Here is a 23,069-nt window from a genome sequence, read left to right as displayed (position 1 = left end):
TTTGTATCCTAATATACTTAATGTTAGTAAACTTGCCCAACGCCTATAAAGATTCATACTGATTTAGTGGGTAAAAGCATCAGATGATTTAGCAATAAGCCATACAGACCAGATAGTGCCATTCATTTCCCAGTTTATGCTGGTTAACCATGACATTATTTGGGGTACTGCAATTGGCTTCAGAATTTCTCAGTTAGGAAGTGTTAAAATTAAAATTCCGACTATGCAAGAATGAATGTTGGATAAGAGCCAAATTACACTCAACCACAAAACCCTCTTACATTTAATTAACTGCCAAAACTCAATTTGGGCTCTCGCATGCAAAATGGCCTCTTGGATGGAACTGGACCTGTTAGTACCTATGAAACTATACCCCCAACACAGATATAAAGTAGGAAGGGGAAAATTTAAATATGAAGAAGATTTCTTCCATAAAACTAAACAATTCTATACACTTTCCTGTTCACATTAATGGCATGGAATACATTTAACTAATGAAATTTGACAAAAGTAGGATGAGGCACTAACTGCTCTCGACAACAGTGAATACCTGAAATTCCGTTTTGGCCTTCCCGCGGACATTTGAGAGAAAAAAAAACACACCTACCTTGAGCTGCTGCCCACGTTTGACTTTCCGATGCTGTGGCCCGAGCTGACTGCGATTCGCACGCGTGCACATCGGGACGTGCACAGGCCTGGAGCTGGAGTCACTTGGCTCTGGGCAGCCAATTGGGTAAAGTATCATAGTAAGAGTTCTGAAAAGGTCCTAAACTCGTATTACATTGAGAAACAGCCCGAAACACCCAAAACACCGCCCCAAACACTAATTAAAAAATAGAAACTATACACTACATTCATTTAAATTAAAGTTATTAATGTCTTAAAAAAATATATATTTTCCAGATTTGAAAATTAAAAAAATAAACTTACCGTTGTGGGGAGGGTTTTTAGTGATAAAATATGTTTTCATAACTATTTTTATATGTTTGTGTTTAAACACTTGCGCCTGTAAAAGTAGGCTATATGCCTGCTTTTTCAGGCACAAGATTTTTGAGGACATTTGTATGCGCAAATATCGGAAATTTGCACTTACAAATGTCCTCGCTCCCGATCTGCAGGGGATCTGTCAAGCCAGAAATGTTACAGATCGGAAAAGCCGGTTTTCAACGCATGCGCATTGCGTGCCGAAAACCGGCTTTTCCGATGCCTTCCCGGGTCCGTACAAACTTCGTACGGACTCGGGGAGGCCGGAATTTCAGGGCCATTATATCCTTAAAATAAACCACTGTAGATGAAGCATAAAATATTACACTTTCCCCTTCTCAGTACAGTACATTTTCTAAGGCCTAGTAAGGAAGCCAATTACCTCCTTCTAGACATCCAATATTTCTCTGCAAACAACTTAACCCACTATGGGCAGCCAAGTGATGACTCTACCTCCTCACCTTGGGGAAATTACGAGATCTCTGATCTTAAATAGCCAAGACCAGGAAATCACAATAACGGATTAAGCCTGCATGTGAAGTGGTATTGCCAAGTGAATGGGCAGTGTTTTAACTCTCTGCATCACCTCAGCCTTCAGAAGAAATGTTCTTGAAAAATGTGTGCACCCACACATACCTATTAAAGTTGGGATATTCCAATTATCAAAATCTCCCCCTCCCCCCAATATACTTGGACCCAGTGAACAATGACTCATATTTACTCCTACAGTTCTGTATCTTGAACTGCCCATCCTTATGAAACAAGGCTGGCTCACGAGCAGTTTTGTTTGATTTTCAACCATTGGAAACTATCTAAATTCATTTTGCTAAGAGCTATACATCTTTCTTTGCCTATTGCAATACATATGGTTCAAACAGAAGCAAAACTACAGAATAAAGCTAAAAATCCACTGACATTAGATGCTGCAATTTATAGAAGATCACAATTGATCAATAGCTGTAGAAAAATAACTTGCATTTATATAGTACCTTTCACAGCTCTAGACATCATAGCCTATGAAAATTAGATTAAAAACTGCGTTACTAGTTTAAAAAAAAATACATAATTGACCACGATTACAGAAAATTATAAACAGCACTGCAGTTCATTTGAACTCTGCTATTTTCTGTTTGAGTTATTTATTACTACTAGTCTAATCTCAGGATGTTTCCAGAGAATACTCTTACATTATGGATCCAGAGAATACAGTATTTAAAAATAAAAATCAGTGTCATATTTTACATGGAATATTATCTACAAGTTTGAAAGTACACAAAGTTTTCACAAAAAGGAAATAAAATGACACTGTTGTTTTCCTGAAGTAAAAAGACAAAAAAATGCACAACAGGTTTGTCACCTCCGAATAAGAAAAATAGGCTAGTAATTTGGATATAATCTCAAATCTCAAACATGACTCCAGCATCACAAAGTTGGTTGAATATTGCCAGTCCTGTTACAAGTTTTCTCCTGTTACAAACAAATGGACAGATTTCTTAGACTGAATCATCTGGGCAGCACGCTCTGCCCCCACCACTGGAATCAGCTTTTGAGCATCGTACTTGGAATACAAAGCAGTGCAAGTCCATGTAGCTTCATCACCTCTGTTTTCTGCTTTCAGCATGTTGCAAATGTCACTGTAGAAATGTGGATATGTAGGAAGCTCATAGAAAATCAGATGTCTGATGCCCTTAATTGTGTACCTACATAAAAAAAAAGTTTAAAATTATTCAAAGCTAGAAACACTTAACAATAAACATGACAGAATATATTCAACCGTTCCAAAGATTATTCAGAACAATAGTATGCCATTAGATATCCACTGCTAGAATATGCAGGTTTACATTTTAAAATAGCAACACTTATTAGATGGAACTACCTGTACCACCAGTGGACTTGCTTGAAATGTACATTTATAACTGATTTTATATTCTTAAAACAGCTTTCATAAGTTGCCATAGACCAAATATCTTTAATTTGATGAGAAACTCCATTGAATAGGGCAAGGAGCTAAAAAGGGAACACACAATACCAAAACACACCTAGTTGCCTACACTTTGAATACAGCGTAAAAATGGTGGTTGTAGATAAGGTGGTAAACTATGAGTCCTGGCCACTGCCTCCCACCTGTTCACAATTTTTAATTAAAAAGAGACTCAAAGGAAATGTGAAAATAGGTCATGTTAATTAATCCATGTAAATTTGCCTGTTGACCTTTAAGTCTGACACTGGGTTTCAACACAAGGCTATGCTGATCCAATTTGTCAGAACCAGATCAGCAAGTTACTAAAATTGTAACCTCTTGTTTTCTCAACACCTCCAAGACTGAAAATACTGTCTTTATTGTGAACATCACAGATACAAGAATACTATTCAATGTTTAGTGAGAGCGCACATGGGTAAATAATAAGTGTAAATCTGACAATTTCAAAGCATTACTGTATGAGCTTTTTCTTCAATTACAGGAATCGTACCTTTTGTAAAAATGGAACCGTTCAGTGAATAGGAGGAAAGATTTCTCCCCCTTCAGGAAATGGTATCTTGCTCGATTAATTGTGGATTTTTTGCTATATTCACAAATATGAGAAAAATTAATTTCTTCACGATTGAAGTAGTTTCTCAGTCGCACATAATCAAAGTAAACAGGTACGTATATTAAGGTGTGGGACATGACTGCTTCTCTATATTGAGGTAAAATCTTCTCGATAAAGAATTCAAACCTTAAGGAAAAAAAAATCCAATCAATGTATTGAAAGCATTCTATGATTTGATATTAAACAGTACAATCACTACTTTGTTGTATTACTAATTGTTGAGGTTACATTTTTTTTTTTTTAAGTGTCATCAATAAATACTTAATATTCTACATTTGGGCATTTTGCTACAGTTACTATAAAAGATTACAACAGTGACAACACTCCAAAAGTAATTTATTAGCTGTAAAGCACTTTGAGATGTCCGGTGGTTGTGAAAGGCGCTATATAAATGCAAGTCTTTCTTAACAGATTTCAGACTCTACCAGTGGAATTACATCAGGATATTTGCATCTACTGCTTTTTCTTTAATAACAGTCAGCTCCTTAGAGTTTATCAACTGACTCACTTTAGTTTCTCTTTCACCTTGAGTTCTGATCAATCTTGTAAACCATTCCACTAGAGTTAAACATTTTTGCAACAAAGTGTAAAAGTGGTACATTGCATTAAGCCATTAATTCAGTACATGGTCCTGTAGCACCCATTTTCCAGATCTTGCCACTGCCTGCAGCACATCATCAATGTCACTATATTGCAATACTATGGCAAACCGTCAGAACTGTTCATCAGTAGCAGACATAGACTTTGTTCAAACAGCTTCCCTTGGATGATCTTACTGATTTGTCACCATGTAATATAGAGGTGAAAATTCTGGAATCATTCAAGAAACAGTTAAATGCTGCTTTTTTTTTTTGGGGGGGGGGGGGGAACTGTAGAGTTTATCTGGATGAATAAATTAAGATAAGAACATAAGAAATAGGAGGAGTAGGCCATAGAGCTCCTCGAGCCTGCTCCGCCATTTAATACGATCATGGCTGATCTGATTATGGACTCAGGTCCACTTCCCTGCCCGCTTCCCATATCCCCGGGAGAGCGACAGTGCGCACTCTGATGACGTGTTTCCGGCAGTCATCAGCATCGGGGTGGAATCGGGTTCAGGCCAAAAATTCCGACCTGAATTTGGGACGGGTCGGCCAGTTGAGCACAAAGTGGCAGCCACAGGATTCTGCCATATGGCCACCGTAAATGGGCAGTAACGGGTCTTTCCTGAGACCCTGAAGTTTGGCCCCATAATCTCTTTTAAAAAATGCTTTAGCATACCATGTACATATGACACTTCAAAACACTTCTTCATGATGTCCCACAGTGCTTTACAATCAATGGATTACTTTTATTATGCCAGTCACGGTTAGGTAGGTAAACTTGGCACCCAATTTACACATAACAAGATCCCACAATCAGCATATGAATATTTTTTTTTGAGCGAGGGTGGAATGCTGGTTGGGATACCGGGAGAACTCTCTTGCTCTTTGAATAGTGCCATGGGGCATTTTATATCCACTCGAGTAGACAGAGTCTCAGTTTAACATCTTATTTGAAAGACAGCACCTCAGACAATGCAGTATTCCCTCAGTACTGCACTACAATAGAGCCTAGATTGTGTGCTCAAATCTATTGTGGGGCTTGACCTACAACATTTCGACTTGGAAGAGTGTGTGCTACCAACTAAACTAAGCCAAGCTGATACGCAAGGACTGAAACACTTTGCTAGTTAAACTCAACTTGGTCAGTCCCAGATTTCCCACAAATGTAGGCCTGCAACACAAACGGTTTCCTGATCATCCACAAACTCCCAGTCTACTCAGTTACCAAAGGGATGGCTGTTGTGAAAAATGTTCTTCCAAGTTTACCACTGAGGCTATTGTTATGGCAAAGTTTTACTAAGAAACTACTCATGCAGCCCAAGTTAGGAGCCCCAATGTTAGGTGCCTGAAATGGTAATGTGTCCCATTCGTCTGACAGTCATCTCTAGTCTCGATAACAACCCGCCTTCCCCTCACCCCACCAGCCCCAAGTAACACTAAAGATATGATTCAAACTCTATCCAATTCATTCTGTAATACAAGAGAATTCCTATACATGATGGATTACCTTGCATCAGGCAAACCTGTGAAGCTGGAGATGTCGAGTCGTTGGAAAACATGTGGTAACTGCACAACAACATGGCAGATTGAACCAGTTTGAGGCATGTTTCTTACTGCCACCTAAAAGACAAACAAAACCTCTTAACTTTTTCCTACTGACCAATTAAAATTTCATTTAACAAAGTGCCTTAAGTAACCTGTCTTTTCCTTGGGGGGGGGGGGGGGGGGGGGGGAAGAGAAACACATGTATAACTGTACCCATATGCTGCCGCACAAACACAAATAATCCAAGTTCCCGACACAACACACTCATGAGCCCGGAATTTGCGGTCAGCAGCAAAGCGACATGGACCTCCAAGAAAGCTGCCCACAAAGGTCTTGCGATCTCTGTGGCAAATACTTTAGCTTTCTCGACCTTAATTTGATTGCAGTGCTATCAAAAGGGGATCCTTAGTGTACAGCAGCAGCGATGTCATCAAGCTGTCTAAGCAGCCAATCACATTTAAGAATTCTCAGACAGCAAACTAGAAAATAAAAAGCACTTCATCATTTCATTTAAGATAGAAGCTAAAATATCAAACTTTAATTTAATTTTAAAAATTATTTTAATAATCTAGTAATTTTTTTATCATAATGGAGAAATTTGACATTCCACAAATATAAAGTAAGTTTTTCAGGCGCATAACAGTTGTGCAGTCAATACGCCATTAAAACCCCAGTTACATCTATTCCAACAAGGCTTAAATTTATGGGGTGTTTAGCAGCGATATTACAGTGGAAACGCTCAAGTTTTCGTCTGTTCAACTGATTACCAGATGTGGGGAGTTCCACAACGCAGCCCAGCCCGTGGTGGAGCAGGGACAGACCGCAACGTCAGGATTTCCACATTTATCTATGCATGTGCTAAATCCTGAAATTACGGTCAGTTTGAAAGGGGTAAAGGCAGCAAATGCTAACAGTTTCACCCTCATTATCACCGCAAAATCCAGGCCAAGATCTTCATCATGCTATAGATGAGTTACCAAACAGAAGCGAGGAGGCCAGCAGCACGAGAGCAGAGCGGCTGCGGACTACAAAGGGTGCAAGAAAAAAGAAAGCCATCCATGGCTAACTAAAGAAATAAAGGACGGTATCCGATTAAAAACAAGGGCATACAAAGTGACCAAAACTAGTGAGAGGACAGAAGATTGTGAAGCTTTTAAAAGCCAAAGAATGATTTAAAAAAATGATTAAGAAAGGAAAGATAGACTATAAAAGCACAAAATATAGAAACAGATAGCAAGAGTTTCTATAGGTATATAAAAAGAGAGTGGCTAAAGTAAATGTTGGTCCCTTAGAGGACGAGACCAGGGAATTAGTAATGGGGAACATGGAGATGGCAGAAGTATTTTGTATCAGTTTTTACAGTAGAGGACACTAACAATATTCCAACAGTGGATAGTCAACATTGGGGGGGGGGGGGAAACTTAACACAATCACAATCACTAAGGAGGTGGTACTCAGTAAGATAATGGGACTAAAGGCAGATAAATGCCCTGGACCCAATGGCTTCCATCCTAGGATCTCAAGAGAAGTAGCAGCAGGGATTGTGGATGCATTGGTTGTAATTTACCAAAATTCCCTGGATTCTGGGGAGGTCCCAGCAGATTGGAAAACTGCAAATGTAATGCCAACTTTTCAAAAAAGGAGGCAGACAAAAAGCAGGAAACTATAGACCAGTTAGCCTAACATTAGTGGTTGGGAAAATATTGGAGTCCATTATTAAAGCAGCATTAACAGGACATATGGAAAAGCAAAATTTGGCCAGGCAGAGTCAGCATGAAGGGGAAAGCCATGTTTGACAAATTTGCTGGAATTCTTTGAGGATGTAATGAATAGGGTGGATAAAGGGGAACCAGTGGATGTGGTGTATTTGGACTTCGAGAAGACATTTGACAAGGTGCCATACAAAAAGTTACTGAACAAGATAAAAGTTCATGGGGTTGGGGGTAATATATTAGCATGGATAGAAGATTGGCTAACAAACAGAAAACAGAGTGGGGATAAATAGTTCATTCTCTGGTGGGCAACCAGTAACTAGTGGGGTGCCACAGGGATCAGTGCTGGGACCCCAACTATTTACAATCTATATTAACAACTTGGAAGAAGGGACTGAGTGTAACGTAGCCAAGTTTGCTGACAATACAAAGATGGGAGGAAAAGCAATGTGCGAGGACATAGAAAAATCTGCAAAAGGACTTAGACAGGCTAAGTGAGTGGGCAAAAATTTGGCAGATGGAGTATAATGTTGGAAAGCGTGAGGTCATACATTTTGGCAGAAAAAAAATCAAAGAGCAAGTTATTATTTAAATGGTGAAAGATTGCAAAGTACCACAGTACAGCGGGACCTGGGGGTACTTGTGTATGAAACACAGAAAGATAGTATGCAGGTACAGCAAGTGATCAGGAAGGCCAATGGAATCTTGGCCTTTATTGCAAAGGGGATGGAGTATAAAAGCAGGGAAGTCTTATTACAGCTGTACAGGGTATTGGTGAGGCCACACCTGGAATACTGCATGCAGTTTTGGTTTCCATATTTACGAAAGGATATATTTGCTTTGCAGGCAGTTCAGAGAAGGTTCAGTAGGTTGATTCTGGGGATGAGGGGGTTGACTTATGAGGAAAGGTCGAGTAAGTTGGGCCTCTACTCATTGGAATACAGAAGAATGAGGGGTGATCATATCAAAATGTATAAGATTATAAGGGGGCTTGACATGGTGGATGGAGAGTGGATGTTTCCACAGGTGGGGGAGACTAGAACTAGAGGGCATGATTTTAAGAATAAGGGGCCGCCCATTTAGAACTGAGATGAGGAGAAATTTCCTCTGAGGGTTATGAATCTATGGAATTTGCTGCCTCAGAGCTGTGGAAGCTGGGACATTAAATAAATTTAAGACAGAAGTGGACAGTTTCTTAAACGATAAGGGGATAAGGGGTTATGGGGAGCAGGCAGGGAAGTGAAGCTGAGTCCATGATCGGATCAGCCATGATCTTACTGAATTGCGGAGCAGGCTCGAGAGGCCGTATGGCCTACTTTAGCTCATTTTTATGTTCTTAAAACTGTCCTCTGGAGTAGAAACTTCATGAGCAGCTAAAGTAGTAATCGCAGAGATATAGATCTAAACTAGTTTCCCCAGGGTTCTTGGCCACACAAGGTTAAGAGTGGTTAAAGAAAGATGACCATTCAAAATGTGCTATTTTTAAAAAGGTCAAATACATGCTTCTTTGAAAATACACTCCACTAAAATGGAACAAAATGTATCAAGTACAAAAGTATCCACTGTCTCCACATGGGGGGCCCCAAGTTTCCACAGGATAAAAAACTGGCGCCCCTCCGAGCTGGGCGCCCGTTTTTCGCGCCTAAAACGGCGCCAGAAAAAAAACGCGCTATTCTCGAGCGCTTTGCAGCTCCTTGTCTGTTTGGCGTGGCGCCCGGGGGGGGGGGGGGGGCGGAGCCTACACTCGCGCCGATTTTGTACGTGGAAGGGGGCGGGTACTATTTAAATTAGTTTTTTCCTGCCGGCAACGCTGCGCGTGCGCGTTGGAGCGTTCGTGCATGCTCAGTGTGAAAAAAAACATTGGCACTCGGCCATTTTTGTAGTTCTTTGTAGCTGTTTAATTTTTGAACATTTTTTAATAAAATCACATTGCCATCAGCACATCAGCACTGAGGCTTCCCTTCTCACTGTCTCCTTCCCCTCCCTCCCCTCCACAGCAACAAGCCGCTGTCTCCTTCCCCTCCCTCCACGGCAACAAGCCGCTGTCTCCCTCCCCTCCCTGCACGGCAACAAGCCGCTGTCTCCTTCCCCTCCCTCCACGACAACAAGCCGCTGTCTCCTTCCCCTCCCTCCCCTGCGTGGCAACGAGCCGCTGTCTCCTTCCCCTCCCTCCCCTGCGCGGCAACAAGCCGCTGTCTCCTTCCCCTCCCTCCCCTGCGCGGCAACAAGCCGCTGTCTCCTTCCCCTCCCCTCCCCTCCCTCCACGGCAACAAGCCGCTGTCTCCTTCCCCTCCCCTCCCCTCCCTCCACGGCAACAAGCCGCTGTCTCCTTCCCCTCCCTCCCCTGCGCGGCAACAAGCCGCTGTCTCCTTCCCCTCCCTCCCCTGCGCGGCAACAAGCCGCTGTCTCCTTCCCCTCCCCTCCCTCCACGGCAACAAGCCGCTGTCTCCTTCCCCTCCCCTCCCTCCACGGCAACAAGCCGCTGTCTCCTTCCCCTCCCTCCCCTCCCTCCACGGCAACAAGCCGCTGTCTCCTTCCCCTCCCTCCCCTGCGCGGCAACAAGCCGCTGTCTCCTTCCCCTCCCCTCCCTCCACGGCAACAAGCCGCTGTCTCCTTCCCCTCCCCTCCCTCCACGGCAACAAGCCGCTGTCTCCTTCCCCTCCCCTCCCTCCACGGCAACAAGCCGCTGTCTCCTTCCCCTCCCTCCCCTGCGCGGCAACAAACGGCGGTTTCCTTCGAACGATGGCTGAAGCACTTTCACAGGTAGGAAGATGGTTTATTTCATCTTTTCTTTGCTTATAAATGTTTATTCAGGTTGGATTTATTTGTATAATATTTGTATAAGTATAAATAAGGATTGATTGTAGAATTTAATGAGTTCCCTTCCCCCCCCCCCCCCCTCCTCCTTCTGGACGCCTAATTTGTAACCTGCGCCTGATTTTTTAATGTGTAGAACAGGTTTTTTCAGTTCTACAAAAATCTTCACTTACTCCATTCTACTTTAGTTTGGAGTACGTTTTCACTGTGGAAACTTTGAAATCAGGCGTCAGTGGCCGGACATGCCCCCTTTTGAAGAAAAAATTCTGTTCTAAAGTAGAACTGTTCTATCTCACTAGAACTGCAGAAAAATAAAATGTGGAGAATTGCGATTTCTAAGATAGTCCGTTCTCCACCAGTTGCTCCTAAAAATCAGGCGCAAATCATAGAAACATAGAAAATAGGTGCAGGAGCAGGCCATTCAGCCCTTCTAGCCTGCACCGCCATTCAATGAGTTCATGGCTGAACATGAAACTTCAGTACCCACTTCCTGCTTTCACGCCATACCCCTTGATCCCCCGAGTAGTAAGGACTTCATCTAACTCCCTTTTGAATATATTTAGTGAATTGGCCTCAACTACTTCCTGTGGTAGAGAATTCCACAGGTTCACCACTCTCTGGGTGAAGAAGTTTCTCCTTATCTCGGTCCTAAATGGCTTACCCCTTATCCTTAGACTGTGACCCCTGGTTCTGGACTTCCCCAACATTGGGAACATTCTTCCTGCATCCAACCTGTCCAAACCAGTCAGAATTTTAAACGTTTCTATGAGGTCCCCTCTCACTCTTCTGAACTCCAGTGAATACAAGCCCAGTTGATCCAGTCTTTCTTGATAGGTCAGTCCCACCATCCCGGGAATCAGTCTGGTGAATCTTCGCTGCACTCCCTCAATAGCAAGAATGTCCTTCCTCAAGTTAGGAGACCAAAACTGTACACAATACTCCAGGTGTGGCCTCACCAAGGCCCTGTACAACTGTAGCAACACCTCCCTGCCCCTGTACTCAAATCCCCTCGTTATGAAAGCCAACATGCCATTTGCTTTCTTAACCGCCTGCTGTACCTGCATGCCAACCTTCAATGACTGATGTACCATGACACCCAGGTCTCGTTGCACCTTCCCTTTTCCTAATCTGTCACCATTCAGATAATAGTCTGTCTCTCTGTTTTTACCACCAAAGTGGATAACCTCACATTTATCCACATTATACTTCATCTGCCACGCATTTGCCCACTCACCTAACCTATCCAAGTCACTCTGTAGCCTCATAGCATCCTCCTCGCAGCTCACACTGCCACCCAACTTAGTGCCATCCGCAAATTTGGAGATACTACATTTAATCCCCTCGTCTAAATCATTAATGTACAATGTAAACAGCTGGGGCCCCAGCACAGAACCCTGCGGTACCCCACTAGTCACTGCCTGCCATTCTGAAAAGTACCCATTTACTCCTACTCTTTGCTTCCTGTCTGACAACCAGTTCTCAATCCACGTCAGCACACTACCCCCAATCCCATGTGCTTTAACTTTTCACGTTAATCTCCTGTGTGGGACCTTGTCGAAAGCCTTCTGAAAGTCCAAATATACCACATCAACTGGTACTCCTTTGTCCACTTTATTGGAAACATCCTCAAAAAATTCCAGAAGATTTGTCAAGCATGATTTCCCTTTCACAAATCCATGCTGACTTGGACCTATCATGTCACCATTTTCCAAATGCGCTGCTATGACATCCTTAATAATTGATTCCATCATTTTACCCACTACTGAGGTCAGGCTGACCGGTCTATAATTCCCTGCTTTCTCTCTCCCTCCTTTTTTTAAAAAGTGGGGTTACATTGGATCAGTTCCTATCGAGTGGAGGGTAGCCAGAGTCAATGGAATGTTGGAAAATGACTGTCAATGCATCCGCTATTTCCAAGGCCACCTCCTTAAGTACTCTGGGATGCAGTCCATCAGGCCCTGGGGATTTATCGGCCTTCAATTTCCCCAACACAATTTCCCGACTAATAAAGATTTCCCTCAGTTCCTCCTCCTTAATAGACCCTCTGACCACTTTTATATCCGGAAGGTTGTTTGTGTCCTCCTTAGTGAATACTGAACCAAAGTACTTGTTCAATTGGTCTGCCATTTCTTTGTTCCCCGTTATGACTTCCCCTGATTCTGACTGAAGGGGACCTACGTTTGTCTTCACCAACCTTTTTCTCTTTACATACCTATAGAAACTTTTGCAATCCGCCTTAATGTTCCCTGCAAGCTTCTTCTCGTACTCCATTTTCCCTGCCCTAATCAAACCCTTTGTCCTCCTCTGCTGAGTTCTAAATTTCTCCCAGTCCCCAGGTTCGCTGCTATTTCTGGCCAATTTGTATGCCATTTCCTTGGCTTTAATACTATCCCTGATTTCCCTAGATAGCCACGGTTGAGCCACCTTCCCTTTTTTATTTTTACGCCAGACAGGAATGTACAATTGTTGTAATTCATCCATGCGGTCTCTAAATGTCTGCCATTGCCCATCCACAGTCAACCCCTTAAGTATCATTAGCCAATCTATCTTAGCCAATTCATACCTCATACCTTCAAAGTTACCCTTCTTTAAGTTCTGGACCATGGTCTCTGAATTAACTGTTTCATTCTCCATCCTAATGCAGAATTCCACCATATTATGGTCACTCTTCCCCAAGGGGCCTCGCACAATGAGATTGCTAATTAATCCTCTCTCATTACACAACACCCAGTCTAAGATGGCCTCCCCCCTAGTTGGTTCCTCGACATATTGGTCTAGAAAACCATCCCTTATGCATTCCAGGAAATCCTCCTCCACCGTATTGCTTCCAGTTTGGCTAGCCCAATCTATGTGCATATTAAAGTCACCCATTATAACTGCTGCACCTTTATTGCATGCACTCCTAATTTCCTGTTTGATGCCCTCCCCAACATCACTACTACTGTTTGGAGGTCTGTACACAACTCCCACTAACGATTTTTGCCCTTTAGTGTTCTGCAGCTCTACCCATATAGATTCCACATCATCCAAGCTAATGTCTTTCCTAACTATTGCATTAATCTCCTCTTTAACCAGCAATGCTACCCCACCTCCTTTTCCTTTTATTCTATCCTTCCTGAATGTTGAATACCCCTGGATGTTGAGTTCCCAGCCCTGATCATCCTGGAGCCACGTCTCCGTAATCCCAATCACATCATATTTGTTAACATCTATTTGCACAGTTAATTCATCCACCTTATTGCGGATACTCCTTGCATTAAGACACAAAGCCTTCAGGCTTGCTTTTTTAACACCCTTTGTCCTTCTAGAATTTTGCTGTAGAGTGTGGAAACTTGGGCCCAAAAAGTTGCCTTAATCAAGAAAAATACCCTTTATTGGATGCAAGATGTGTTCAAGTTGTAGAATGTACCTCTGAAGTGAATCTAGGAAATACCAACACCAAATTGTTCGTTTATTCTACTGTCTATTCTGGCACCCATGTGGATGATTTCTTCAGGGACACTAAATGCAGCGCAACTCAGACCCAAAGCAGGCATAATGGAATGACAAACATTTGCATTTAGCCTTACAGAATGAAGAATATGGTTTACGTAAACGGGATTCAATGAATTTAAACCGTACCCCCATTACAATCAGACACTGAACTGTATTCTCCAAAATAGCTCAATTAAAAAGTTTACGATAAACAAACCTGTCCTCTGTAGTTGAAGCAGTGTTTACTGTAAATAGCATTAATCTGTGGATCCTGAAGTGCACTGAAGATCAAAGTCTGCCTGTAATTCTTGGACCAATTGTTCAAACTCCACATCCGCACACGAGAGAAATCCACTCCATGTGGCTCATGAGGTTGTTGGTTAAGGTGTTTCAAAAGATGCTGCAACAAGCGAAAGTATATTACTGAAAATGCCTGAACATCTTACATATGTTAAAACTTATACAGAAAAATCACTTGCAAAAACATACCAAGTTTTCTAAATATTTTTATTCTTTGTGTGTGTGTGACACTGGCAAGGCAGAAAAAAAAACAAGTGTTGCCGTGGGGCATCAAGAGTGAACTATCGTGTAGGATTGGAGTCACATGTGGGCCAAACTCTCCCTGAAGGATATTAAGTTAAGAAATTGGGTTTTACAAAAATACAGCATGGTTATTTTTTGCTGCTAGTCCACAAATACCTGATTTTTAAAAATTCAATTTTGCAATTTGCCATGTTGGGGTTTGAACTCAAAGCCTCTGTGGTGCTGGCTCCAGTACCATAACCACGAGACTAATACATCCATTCAAATTAAATAGATCTTATTTTCTTGCTAGCCTTATTGAAACTTAGTGACAGATGCTGTTCTGAACTAGTGGTCACTGTTGCAAAACTAGGTGCATAACATTTTAGAAGGCTTTTGTAAAGAGAACTAAAACGTCTCCAATCCCTTCAGATTGGGTATGTTCCATTAATGGGCCAGTTCTATGAGCACACTAACAGTGGCTGATTTGTTCTTTCAATTGGTGAATTCAGAATCTGGTTTCTTCACATAAAATAGAATCATAGAATGGTTACAGCACGGAAGGCGGCCATTCAGCCCATCAAGCTTATGCCGGCTCGCTGCAAGAGCGCCTCAGCTAGTCTCACTCCCCTGCCTTTTCTCCGTAGCCCTGCAATTGTTTTTCTTTCAGGTACTTATCCAAATCCCTTTTGAAAGTCATGATTGAGTCTGCCTCCACCACCCTTCCAGGCAGTGTATTTCAGATCCTAACCACTTCGCTGTGTAAAAAATATTTTCTTATGTTATCTTTGGTTCTTTTGCCAATTAACTTACATCAGTGTCCTCTGGTTCTTTTAGGATTGTATCCTTCAGTTTATATTTCCTTTCCTCATTTTTTCTACCAAAATGGATCACTTCACGTTTCTACATTAAATTTCATCTGCCACATGTCCGCCAGCCAGTCCATGTCCTCTTGAAGTCTATCACTATCCACTTCAAAGTTCACTATACTTCCAAATTTTGTGTCACCTGCAAATTTTAAAATTGTGCCCTGTACATCCACATCCAAGTCATATTTATCAAGAAAAGCAGTGGTCCTAGAACCGACCACTGGGGAAAACCAATGTATACCTTCCTCCAGTCCGAAAAACAACCGACCACTACTACTCTGTTTCCTGTCTCTTAGCCAAATTCATTTCCATGCTGCTACTGTCCCTTTTATTCCATGGGCTTCAACTTTGTCGAATGCCATGTACACTACGTCAACCGCATTGCTCCCATCAACCCTGTGTTACCTCATCAAAAAACTCGATCAGGTTGGTTAAACACGATTTCCCGTTAACAAATTCGTGCTGGCATTCTTTAATTAATCCACACTTGTCCAAGTGAATGTTAATGTTGTCCCTGATTATTGTTTCTAAAAGCTTCCCCACTACAGAGGTTAAACTGACTAGCCTATAGTTGCTGGGTTCATCTTTATATCGTTTTTTGAACAAGGATGTAAGCATTTGCTATTCTCCAGTCCTCTGACACCACCCCTATTTCTAAGGAAGATTATGGCCAGTATCTCCGCTATTTCTTCCTTCACTTCCCTCAGCGTCCGAGGATGCATCCCATCCGGTCCTGGTGACGTATCTACTTCAGTACAGCCAGCCTTTCCAGTACCTCTGTCAATTATCGTGTTCAGTATCTCCTCTCCCTCCTCCTTTACTATATCTATGGCAGCATCTTCTTCCTTGGTGAAGACAGATGCAAAGTACTCATTTAGTACCTCATCCATACCCTCGGCCGCCATGCGTCGGTCTCCTTTTGACCACTCCTTCTACTACACATTTACTATTTATATGCCTATAGAAGACTTCTGGATGACCTTTTGTGTTAGCTGCCATTCTATTCTCATACCGTCACTTTGCCCCTTTCATTTTCTTTTCTTTAAATAGCTGTTGCAAAATAACAATTTTAACAAAATTAGAGCTACTTGCATTTAATTTCAATGTTGAAAGACCAACAAGTCAATAGATAAACTTCAATTAACCAAACCTGAAAGTATCATTCCATCTTTATAATTTTGGCAGTTGGCATGTTAAAACCCAAAACGCCTTTAGAAATACTAGTTATCCTGAAAGGGACACAGCATGCTTGGGATAAATTTTCGGTGCAGCAGCTCTTCCATTTACTAAAAACAAAATTGAGCTTTTCAGATAATCCACTGAAGAAAATTGTTGGAACTAATTTCTTACCAAAATATGTTCCCAGTTTTGCATAAGGTAAACATCAGCTTGGTCAATAATTAATATTTCAAGAGAGGAAAGGAAATCAAAATCCCTCAACTTTTCACCCTCTGCTTTGATAATTGTCCGCAAGCCCAAGGGAGAAGCAATGATGATATCACTAGAATAAAATGGTGCATACAATCTCATACTCCTCCGAAGGATGGCCACACCTGATGAGAAACAAATAAGCATGAATTAGTTTATGAATAATGAGGATACGCTCTCTCTCTCCCTTCTTCCTCCCCCAATACCACTCAGCAGATAGATGTGAGTGGTGTGACAACCAGCCCTATAGTCCTATCTGGTCCCAAGGAATATCTAATCAGTGTGAAGTTAGTCATTTCATTCAGAACACTACAACTGATCTCGGTACTCCCAATCATTTGTAAGGAAAAAGCAGAGTTTGATTCACAAATGAAGAATACTACATGGGCAAGGTACTGAACAGCCACCACATGTGAAACTATACCCAAAACAAAGAGGCAGAATATTAAAAGGCAAAAATACACTATTTTCTCATGTTCACTGGTGACTTGCACCTAGCTAGAAAAACAAATACTGGTGTGTTCCTGGGTTAAAGTCCAGGTTACATTCAATAGTAGTGTAAAATCTGGAGCATACCAAAGTGAAAGTCCAGAATATCCCACCGACTACTATTGTTTATGTTAAGATCATTGTGAATCAACTATTTTATTTTTTTTTATTTGCCCATCTTCTAGTCTCCATGCAACACATGGAAGCTGTGTGTGCACCAGCCAGTCAAGGGGGTGGGTGATTAACCAATTTCCAGATCTCTATAGAGTTCTCTACGAAGATACAAAAGGAGCATATAACATCAACCTAGGAATGGCCACCTAAAATTTCTTCCTCAACGATGGAGAACAGCATATCCTCTGTACCACATCTCTCTCCACCATCAGTGAGAGGTAGAGTACTGTGTAGCAAATCATGAATATGAATCAACTTCCTACCACATCACTTATCCTCGAGGAAAGAGTGATCACAGCATGGTTGAATTTCAAATTCAGTTGGAGGGCAAGAAAGTTGGATCTCAAACCAGTGTCCTAAGCTTAAATAAAGGAGACTACAAAAGGTATGAAGGCAGAGTTAGCTAAAGTGGACTGGGAAAATATATTAAAGTGTAAGACAGTTGATGAGCAGTGGAGGACATTTAAGGAGATATTTCATAGCTCTCAACAAAAATATATCTCAATGAGAAGGAAAGGCTGTAAGAGGCTAGGATAGACTGGCGAAAGATACTTAAAGGGTTGACAGTGGATAGGCAATGGCAGACATTTAAAGATCACATGGATGAACTTCAACAATTGTACATCCCTGTCTGGCATAAAAATAAAACGGGGAAGGTGGCTCAACCGTGGCTAACAAGGGAATTTAGGGATAGTGTTAAATCCAAGGAAGAGGCATATAAATTGGCCAGAAAAAGCAGCAAAGCTGAGGACTGGGAGAAATTTAGAATTCAGCAGAGGAGGACAAAGGGTTTAATTAGGTGGTGGAAAATAGAGTACGAGTGTAAGCTTGCAGGGAACATAAAAACTGACTGCAAAAGCTTCTATAGATATGTGAAGAGAAAAAGATTAGTGAAGACAAATGTAGGTCCCTTGCAGTCAGAATCAGGTGAATTTATAATGGGGAACAAAGAAATGGCAGACCAAGTCAACAAATACTTTGGTTCTGAGTTCACTAAGGAAGACACAAATAACCTTCCGGAAATACTAGGGGACCGAGGTTCTAGCAAGAAGGAGGAACTGAAGGAATCCTTTAGTCAGGAAATGGTGTTAGGGAAATTGATGGGATTGAAGGCCGAAAGATCCCCAGGGCCTGATAGTCTACATCCCAGAGTACTGAAGGAAGTGGCCCTAGAAATAGTGGATGCATTGGTGGTCATTTTCCAACATTCTATAGACTCTGGATCAGTTCCTATAGATTGGAGAGTAGCTAATGTAATCCCACTTTTTAAAAAAAGGGAGAGAGAGAAAACAGGGAATTATAGACCGGTTAGCCGGACATCGGTAGTGGGGAAAATGTTGGAATCAATTATTAAAGATGTAATAGCAGCGCATTTGGAAAGCAATGACAGGATCGGTCCAAGTCAGCATGGATTTATGAAAGGGAAATCATGCTTGACAAATCCAGAATTTTGTGAGGATGTAACTAGTAGAGTGGACAAGGGAGAACCAGTGGATGTGGTGTATTTGGACTTTTAAAAGACAAGGTCCCATACAGTGTGCAAAATTGAAGCGCATGGTATTGAGGGGTACAAGAGAAAAATTTGGCATTAGGGGCACCAGCGGGACAAGGGTTAAAGTGCTAGTTCCTGCACTGAACCATAAGGAGGTAAAAGGCCTTTCTTCTTGGCCTTGTACATTCCAGCACCAAGGCTCCAGAAGGTACTGTTATGGGTTGGGATACCAGATAATATTCCAACAAGAAATGTCAATATGAGAGAACCTAAACAGACCGCTGATAGGCCTCGTAAAGAGGCCCGAGATAGACTTCATGGCACCAAAGAAAATGTATAACAAATTTCAACCTATTGATACCATTCTGGGTACGGTCTAAGATGGTCACGAGATCATGGCCTGTCAATCCGAGCTCATGGTCTGTCAATCCGAAGTAGTACCGATAAGGTAGTCCAATTAGAGAAGTAGCACTGATAAGGTAGTCCAATTAGAAATCTAGGGAGGTCTTGCCCGGGAACAGAGTGGTTTTTGAAATGTATAAAAGTTGTATGATTGTGCTGTTCGGAGAGCATCTCCGCTCACAGGCGGCTGTGATGAGAGGTGTTCCCGGACGTTCGTAATAAACGATTGTTAAACTTGCCATTCGTCTCTCTCAGCTAACTCCGGGGGCTGTTACGCGGGTTGGGGCGAGCGTCGACCCTCTGTCAGGGGAGGAGAAGCCTTCCCATTTTCCCTCACGGGGTAATGTATTGACATGGATAGAGAACTGGTTGGCAGACAGGAAGCAGAGAGTAGGGATAAATGGGTCCTTTTCAGAATGGCAGGCAGTGACTAGTGGGATGCTGCAAGATTCAGTGCTGGGACCCCAGCTATTTACAATATACATCAATGATTTAGATGAAGGAATTGAGTGTAATATCTCCAAGTTTGCAGATGACACTAAGCTGGGTGGCGGTGTGAGCTGTGAGGAGGATGCCAAAAGGCTGCAGGGTGACTTGACAGGTTAGGTGAGTGGGCAAATGCATAGCAGATACAGTATAATGTGGATAAATGTTGAGGTTTCCACTTTGGTGGCAAAAACATGAAGGCAGAATATTATCGGAATGGTGGCAGATTAGGAAAAGGGGAGGTGCAACGCGACCTGGGTGTCATGGTACATCAGTCTTTGAAAGTTGGCATGCAGGTACAGCAGGTGGCGAAGGCAGCAAATGGCACGTTGGCCTTCATAGCTAAAGGAATGAGTAGAGGAGCAAGGAGGTCTTAATGCAGTTGTACAGGGCCTTGGTGAGGTCTCACCTGGAATAGTGTGTTCAGTTTTGGTCTCCTAATCGGAGGAAGGATGTTCTTGCTATTGAGGGAGTGCAGCAAGGTTCACCAGACTGATTTCTGGGATGGCAGGACTGACATAGGAGACTGGATCGACTGGGCCTGCATTAACTGGAGTTTAGAAGAATGGGAGGGGATCTAATAGAAACATAAAATTCTAACGGGACTAGGCAGGTTAGATGCAGGAAGAATGTTCCCGATGATAGGGAAGTCCAGAACCAGGGGTCACAGTTTATGGATAAGGGGCAAGGCCATTTAGGACCGAGATGGAGAAACTTCTTCACTCAAGAGTTGTTAACCTGTGGAATTCTCTACCACAGAGAGTTGTTGATTCCAGTTCGTTAGATATGGCCCTGACTGCCAAAGGGATCAAGGGGTATGGAGAGAAAGCAGGAAAGGGGTACTGAGGTGAATGATCAGCCATGATCTTACTGAATGGCAGTGCAGGCTCGAATGGCCTACTCCTGCACCTATTTTCTATGTTTCTATGACTTGATGGCTTGCATTCAAGGGTCTTTAAAAAAGTGGCTACAGAGATAGTGGATGCATTGGTTGTAATCTACCAAAATTCCCTGGATTCTGGGGAAGTCCTAGCGGAATGGAAAACCGTAAATGTAACACCCCTATTTAAAAAAAGGAGGCAGACAGAAAGCAGGAAATTATAGACCAGTTAGCCTAACATCTGTCGTTGAGGATCAGCCATGATCTTATTGAATGGTGGTGCAGGCTCGAAGGACCGAATGGCCTACTCCTGCACCTATTTTCTGTTTCTATGTAAAATGCTGGAGTCCATTATTAAGGAAGCAGTAGCAGGACATTTGGAAAAGCATAATTTAATCAAGCAGGGTCAGCATGGTTTTATGAAAGGTAAATCATGTTTGACAAATTTGCTGGAGTTTTTTTTGGAGGATGTAACGAGCAGTGTGGATAAAGGAGAACCAGTGGCTGTGGTGTATCTGGATTTCTAGAAGACAGCCGATAAGGCGCCACATAAAAGGTTACTGCACAAGATGAAAGTTCACGGGGTTGGGGGTATGGATAGAGGATTGATTACCGAACAGAAAACAAAGAGTTGGGATTAATGGGTCATTTTCCGGTTGGCAAACAGTAACTAGTAGGGTGCCACAGGGATCGGTGCTGGGGCCTTAACTATTTACAATCTATATTAATGATTTGGATGAAGGAACCGAGTATAATGTAGTCAAGTTTGCTGATGATACAAAGATGGGTGGGAAAGCAAGTTGTGAGGAGTACAGGGATATATACAGACTAAATGAGTGGGTAAAAATTTGGCAGATGGAGTATAATGTGGGAAAGTGTGAGGTTATCCACTTTGGCAGAAATAATGGAAAAGCAAATTATTTAAATGGAGAAAAATTACAAAATGCTGCAGTACAGGGACCTGGGGATCCTTGTGCATGAAACACAAAAAGTTAGTATGCAGGTACAGCAAGTAATCAGGAAGGCAAATGGAATGTTCGTTTTTATTGCAAGGGGGATGGCGTATAAAAGCAGGGAAGTCCTGCTACAACTGTACAGGGTATTGGTGAGGCCACATCTAGAGTAGTGCATACAGTTTTGGTCCCTTTTTTAAAAAAAGAGGGATATACTTGCATTGGATGTAGTTCAAAGAAGACTCACTCAGTTACTTCCCGAGATGCAGGGGTTGACTTATGAAGAAAGGTTGAGCAGGTTGGGCCTGTACTCATTGGAGTTCAGAAAAATGAGAGGTGATCTTATTGAGACATAAGATAATGAGGGGACTCGACAAGGTAGATGCAGAGCGGATGTTTCCACTCATGGGGTAATCTAGACCTAGGGGGCATAGTTTCAGAATAAGGGGTTGCCCATTTAAAACTGAGATGAGGAGGAATTTCTTCTCTCAGGGGTTTGTAAATCGATGGAATTCTCTGCCCCAGAGAGCTGTGGAGGCTGGGTCATTGAATATATTTAAGGTGGAGATAGACAGATTTTTGAACGATAAGGGAGTAAAGGGTTATGGGGAGGTGGTGCTGAGCCCATGATCAGATCAGCCATGATCTTACTGAATGGCGGAGCAGGCTCGAGGGGCCAAATGGACTATTCCTGCTCCTATTTCTCATGTTCTTACAAGACGGTTTAAAAAAAATGGGGAAAAAAGAACTATAATGGTATAGAAATATTTTCTTCCTTCTAAATCAATCAAAGCAGAAGGGATTCAATCGAACAATGGATATACTTCTTCATGGACTCGAAAAATGATTGCTATAAACCCTTTGTCTATTTTTGGAAATTGATTTCTCTAAACACTTGCTTGTGTTAAATATGATTTGTTCCTGTAGTACAGGTTGGACCTCAGGACCTGACCGGTACCAGAATAGAGAATTTTCCGAACCATGGGAGGTCACGCCGAGTCTAGGCATACCAGTACCTGTAGACAGCACCCATGCTCCGGCTCAGGCTGCGAAACTTGGGCCTCGATCTCACCAAGTGCGGGAAACTGGGACGCCTCCCACACAAAGCGGCAGTCACGCACTGATCACGAAGAGCCAGAAAGTGCAGGAAACCAATGCCAAACCAGAGAATCCCGGACCAGAGAGAGATCCAACTTGTATCCTAACTGACTTTCATAAATAAATATTGGATGATTTTTGTGGTAAATGAAACTTCAATCATAAGCTTACTGGCAGTACAACACAGGAGATGGTTCAACATATTTACCAGTCAGGTTTTGAAGCTCTAGATTTTAATTTTACATTTCTACAAGGGACATCTACTTCAATCCTGCTGGAGCAGTGTTGCTACTAGGCATATTTACAACAACTTGTATTTATATAGCACCTTTAACATTGTGAAACGTCCCAAGGTGTTTCACAGGAGTATTATGAGACAAAAGAAATTGACACTGAGCCACATAAGGAGAAATTTGGCCAGATGACCAAAAGCCAAGAGGTAGGTTTTAAGGAGCGTCTTGAAAGAGGAAAGAGGGGTAGAGAGGAGGAGGTTTAAGGCAGGGAGTTCCAGAGCTTAGGGTCTAGGCAACAACACACAGCCACGAATGGTTGAGCGATTATAATCAGAT

General features: G+C 42.2%; 1 protein-coding gene across 1 annotated transcript in view; it reads right to left on the bottom strand.

The window, feature by feature from the left end:
• Nucleotides 1–1,961: 1,961 nt before the first annotated feature.
• Nucleotides 1,962–23,069, bottom strand: part of utp25 (UTP25 small subunit processor component) — a 37,597-nt gene continuing 16,489 nt past the window's right edge. Inside the window, exons 8-12 of the mRNA XM_070888696.1 lie at nt 16,449–16,651; nt 13,925–14,107; nt 5,667–5,779; nt 3,456–3,701; nt 1,962–2,684 (exon numbers count right to left, since the gene is read on the bottom strand). Of these exons, the coding sequence (XP_070744797.1) occupies nt 2,438–2,684; nt 3,456–3,701; nt 5,667–5,779; nt 13,925–14,107; nt 16,449–16,651 (992 nt within the window). The 3' untranslated portion in view covers nt 1,962–2,437. The remainder of the gene's footprint in view (nt 2,685–3,455; nt 3,702–5,666; nt 5,780–13,924; nt 14,108–16,448; nt 16,652–23,069) is intronic.

The sequence above is a fragment of the Pristiophorus japonicus genome, chromosome 9 (assembly GCF_044704955.1).
Source record: "Pristiophorus japonicus isolate sPriJap1 chromosome 9, sPriJap1.hap1, whole genome shotgun sequence".
Taxonomy (NCBI): Eukaryota; Metazoa; Chordata; class Chondrichthyes; family Pristiophoridae; genus Pristiophorus; species Pristiophorus japonicus.
The sequence above is the reverse complement of the archived record's forward strand: the minus strand, read 5'-3'. Positions and strand labels throughout refer to the sequence as shown.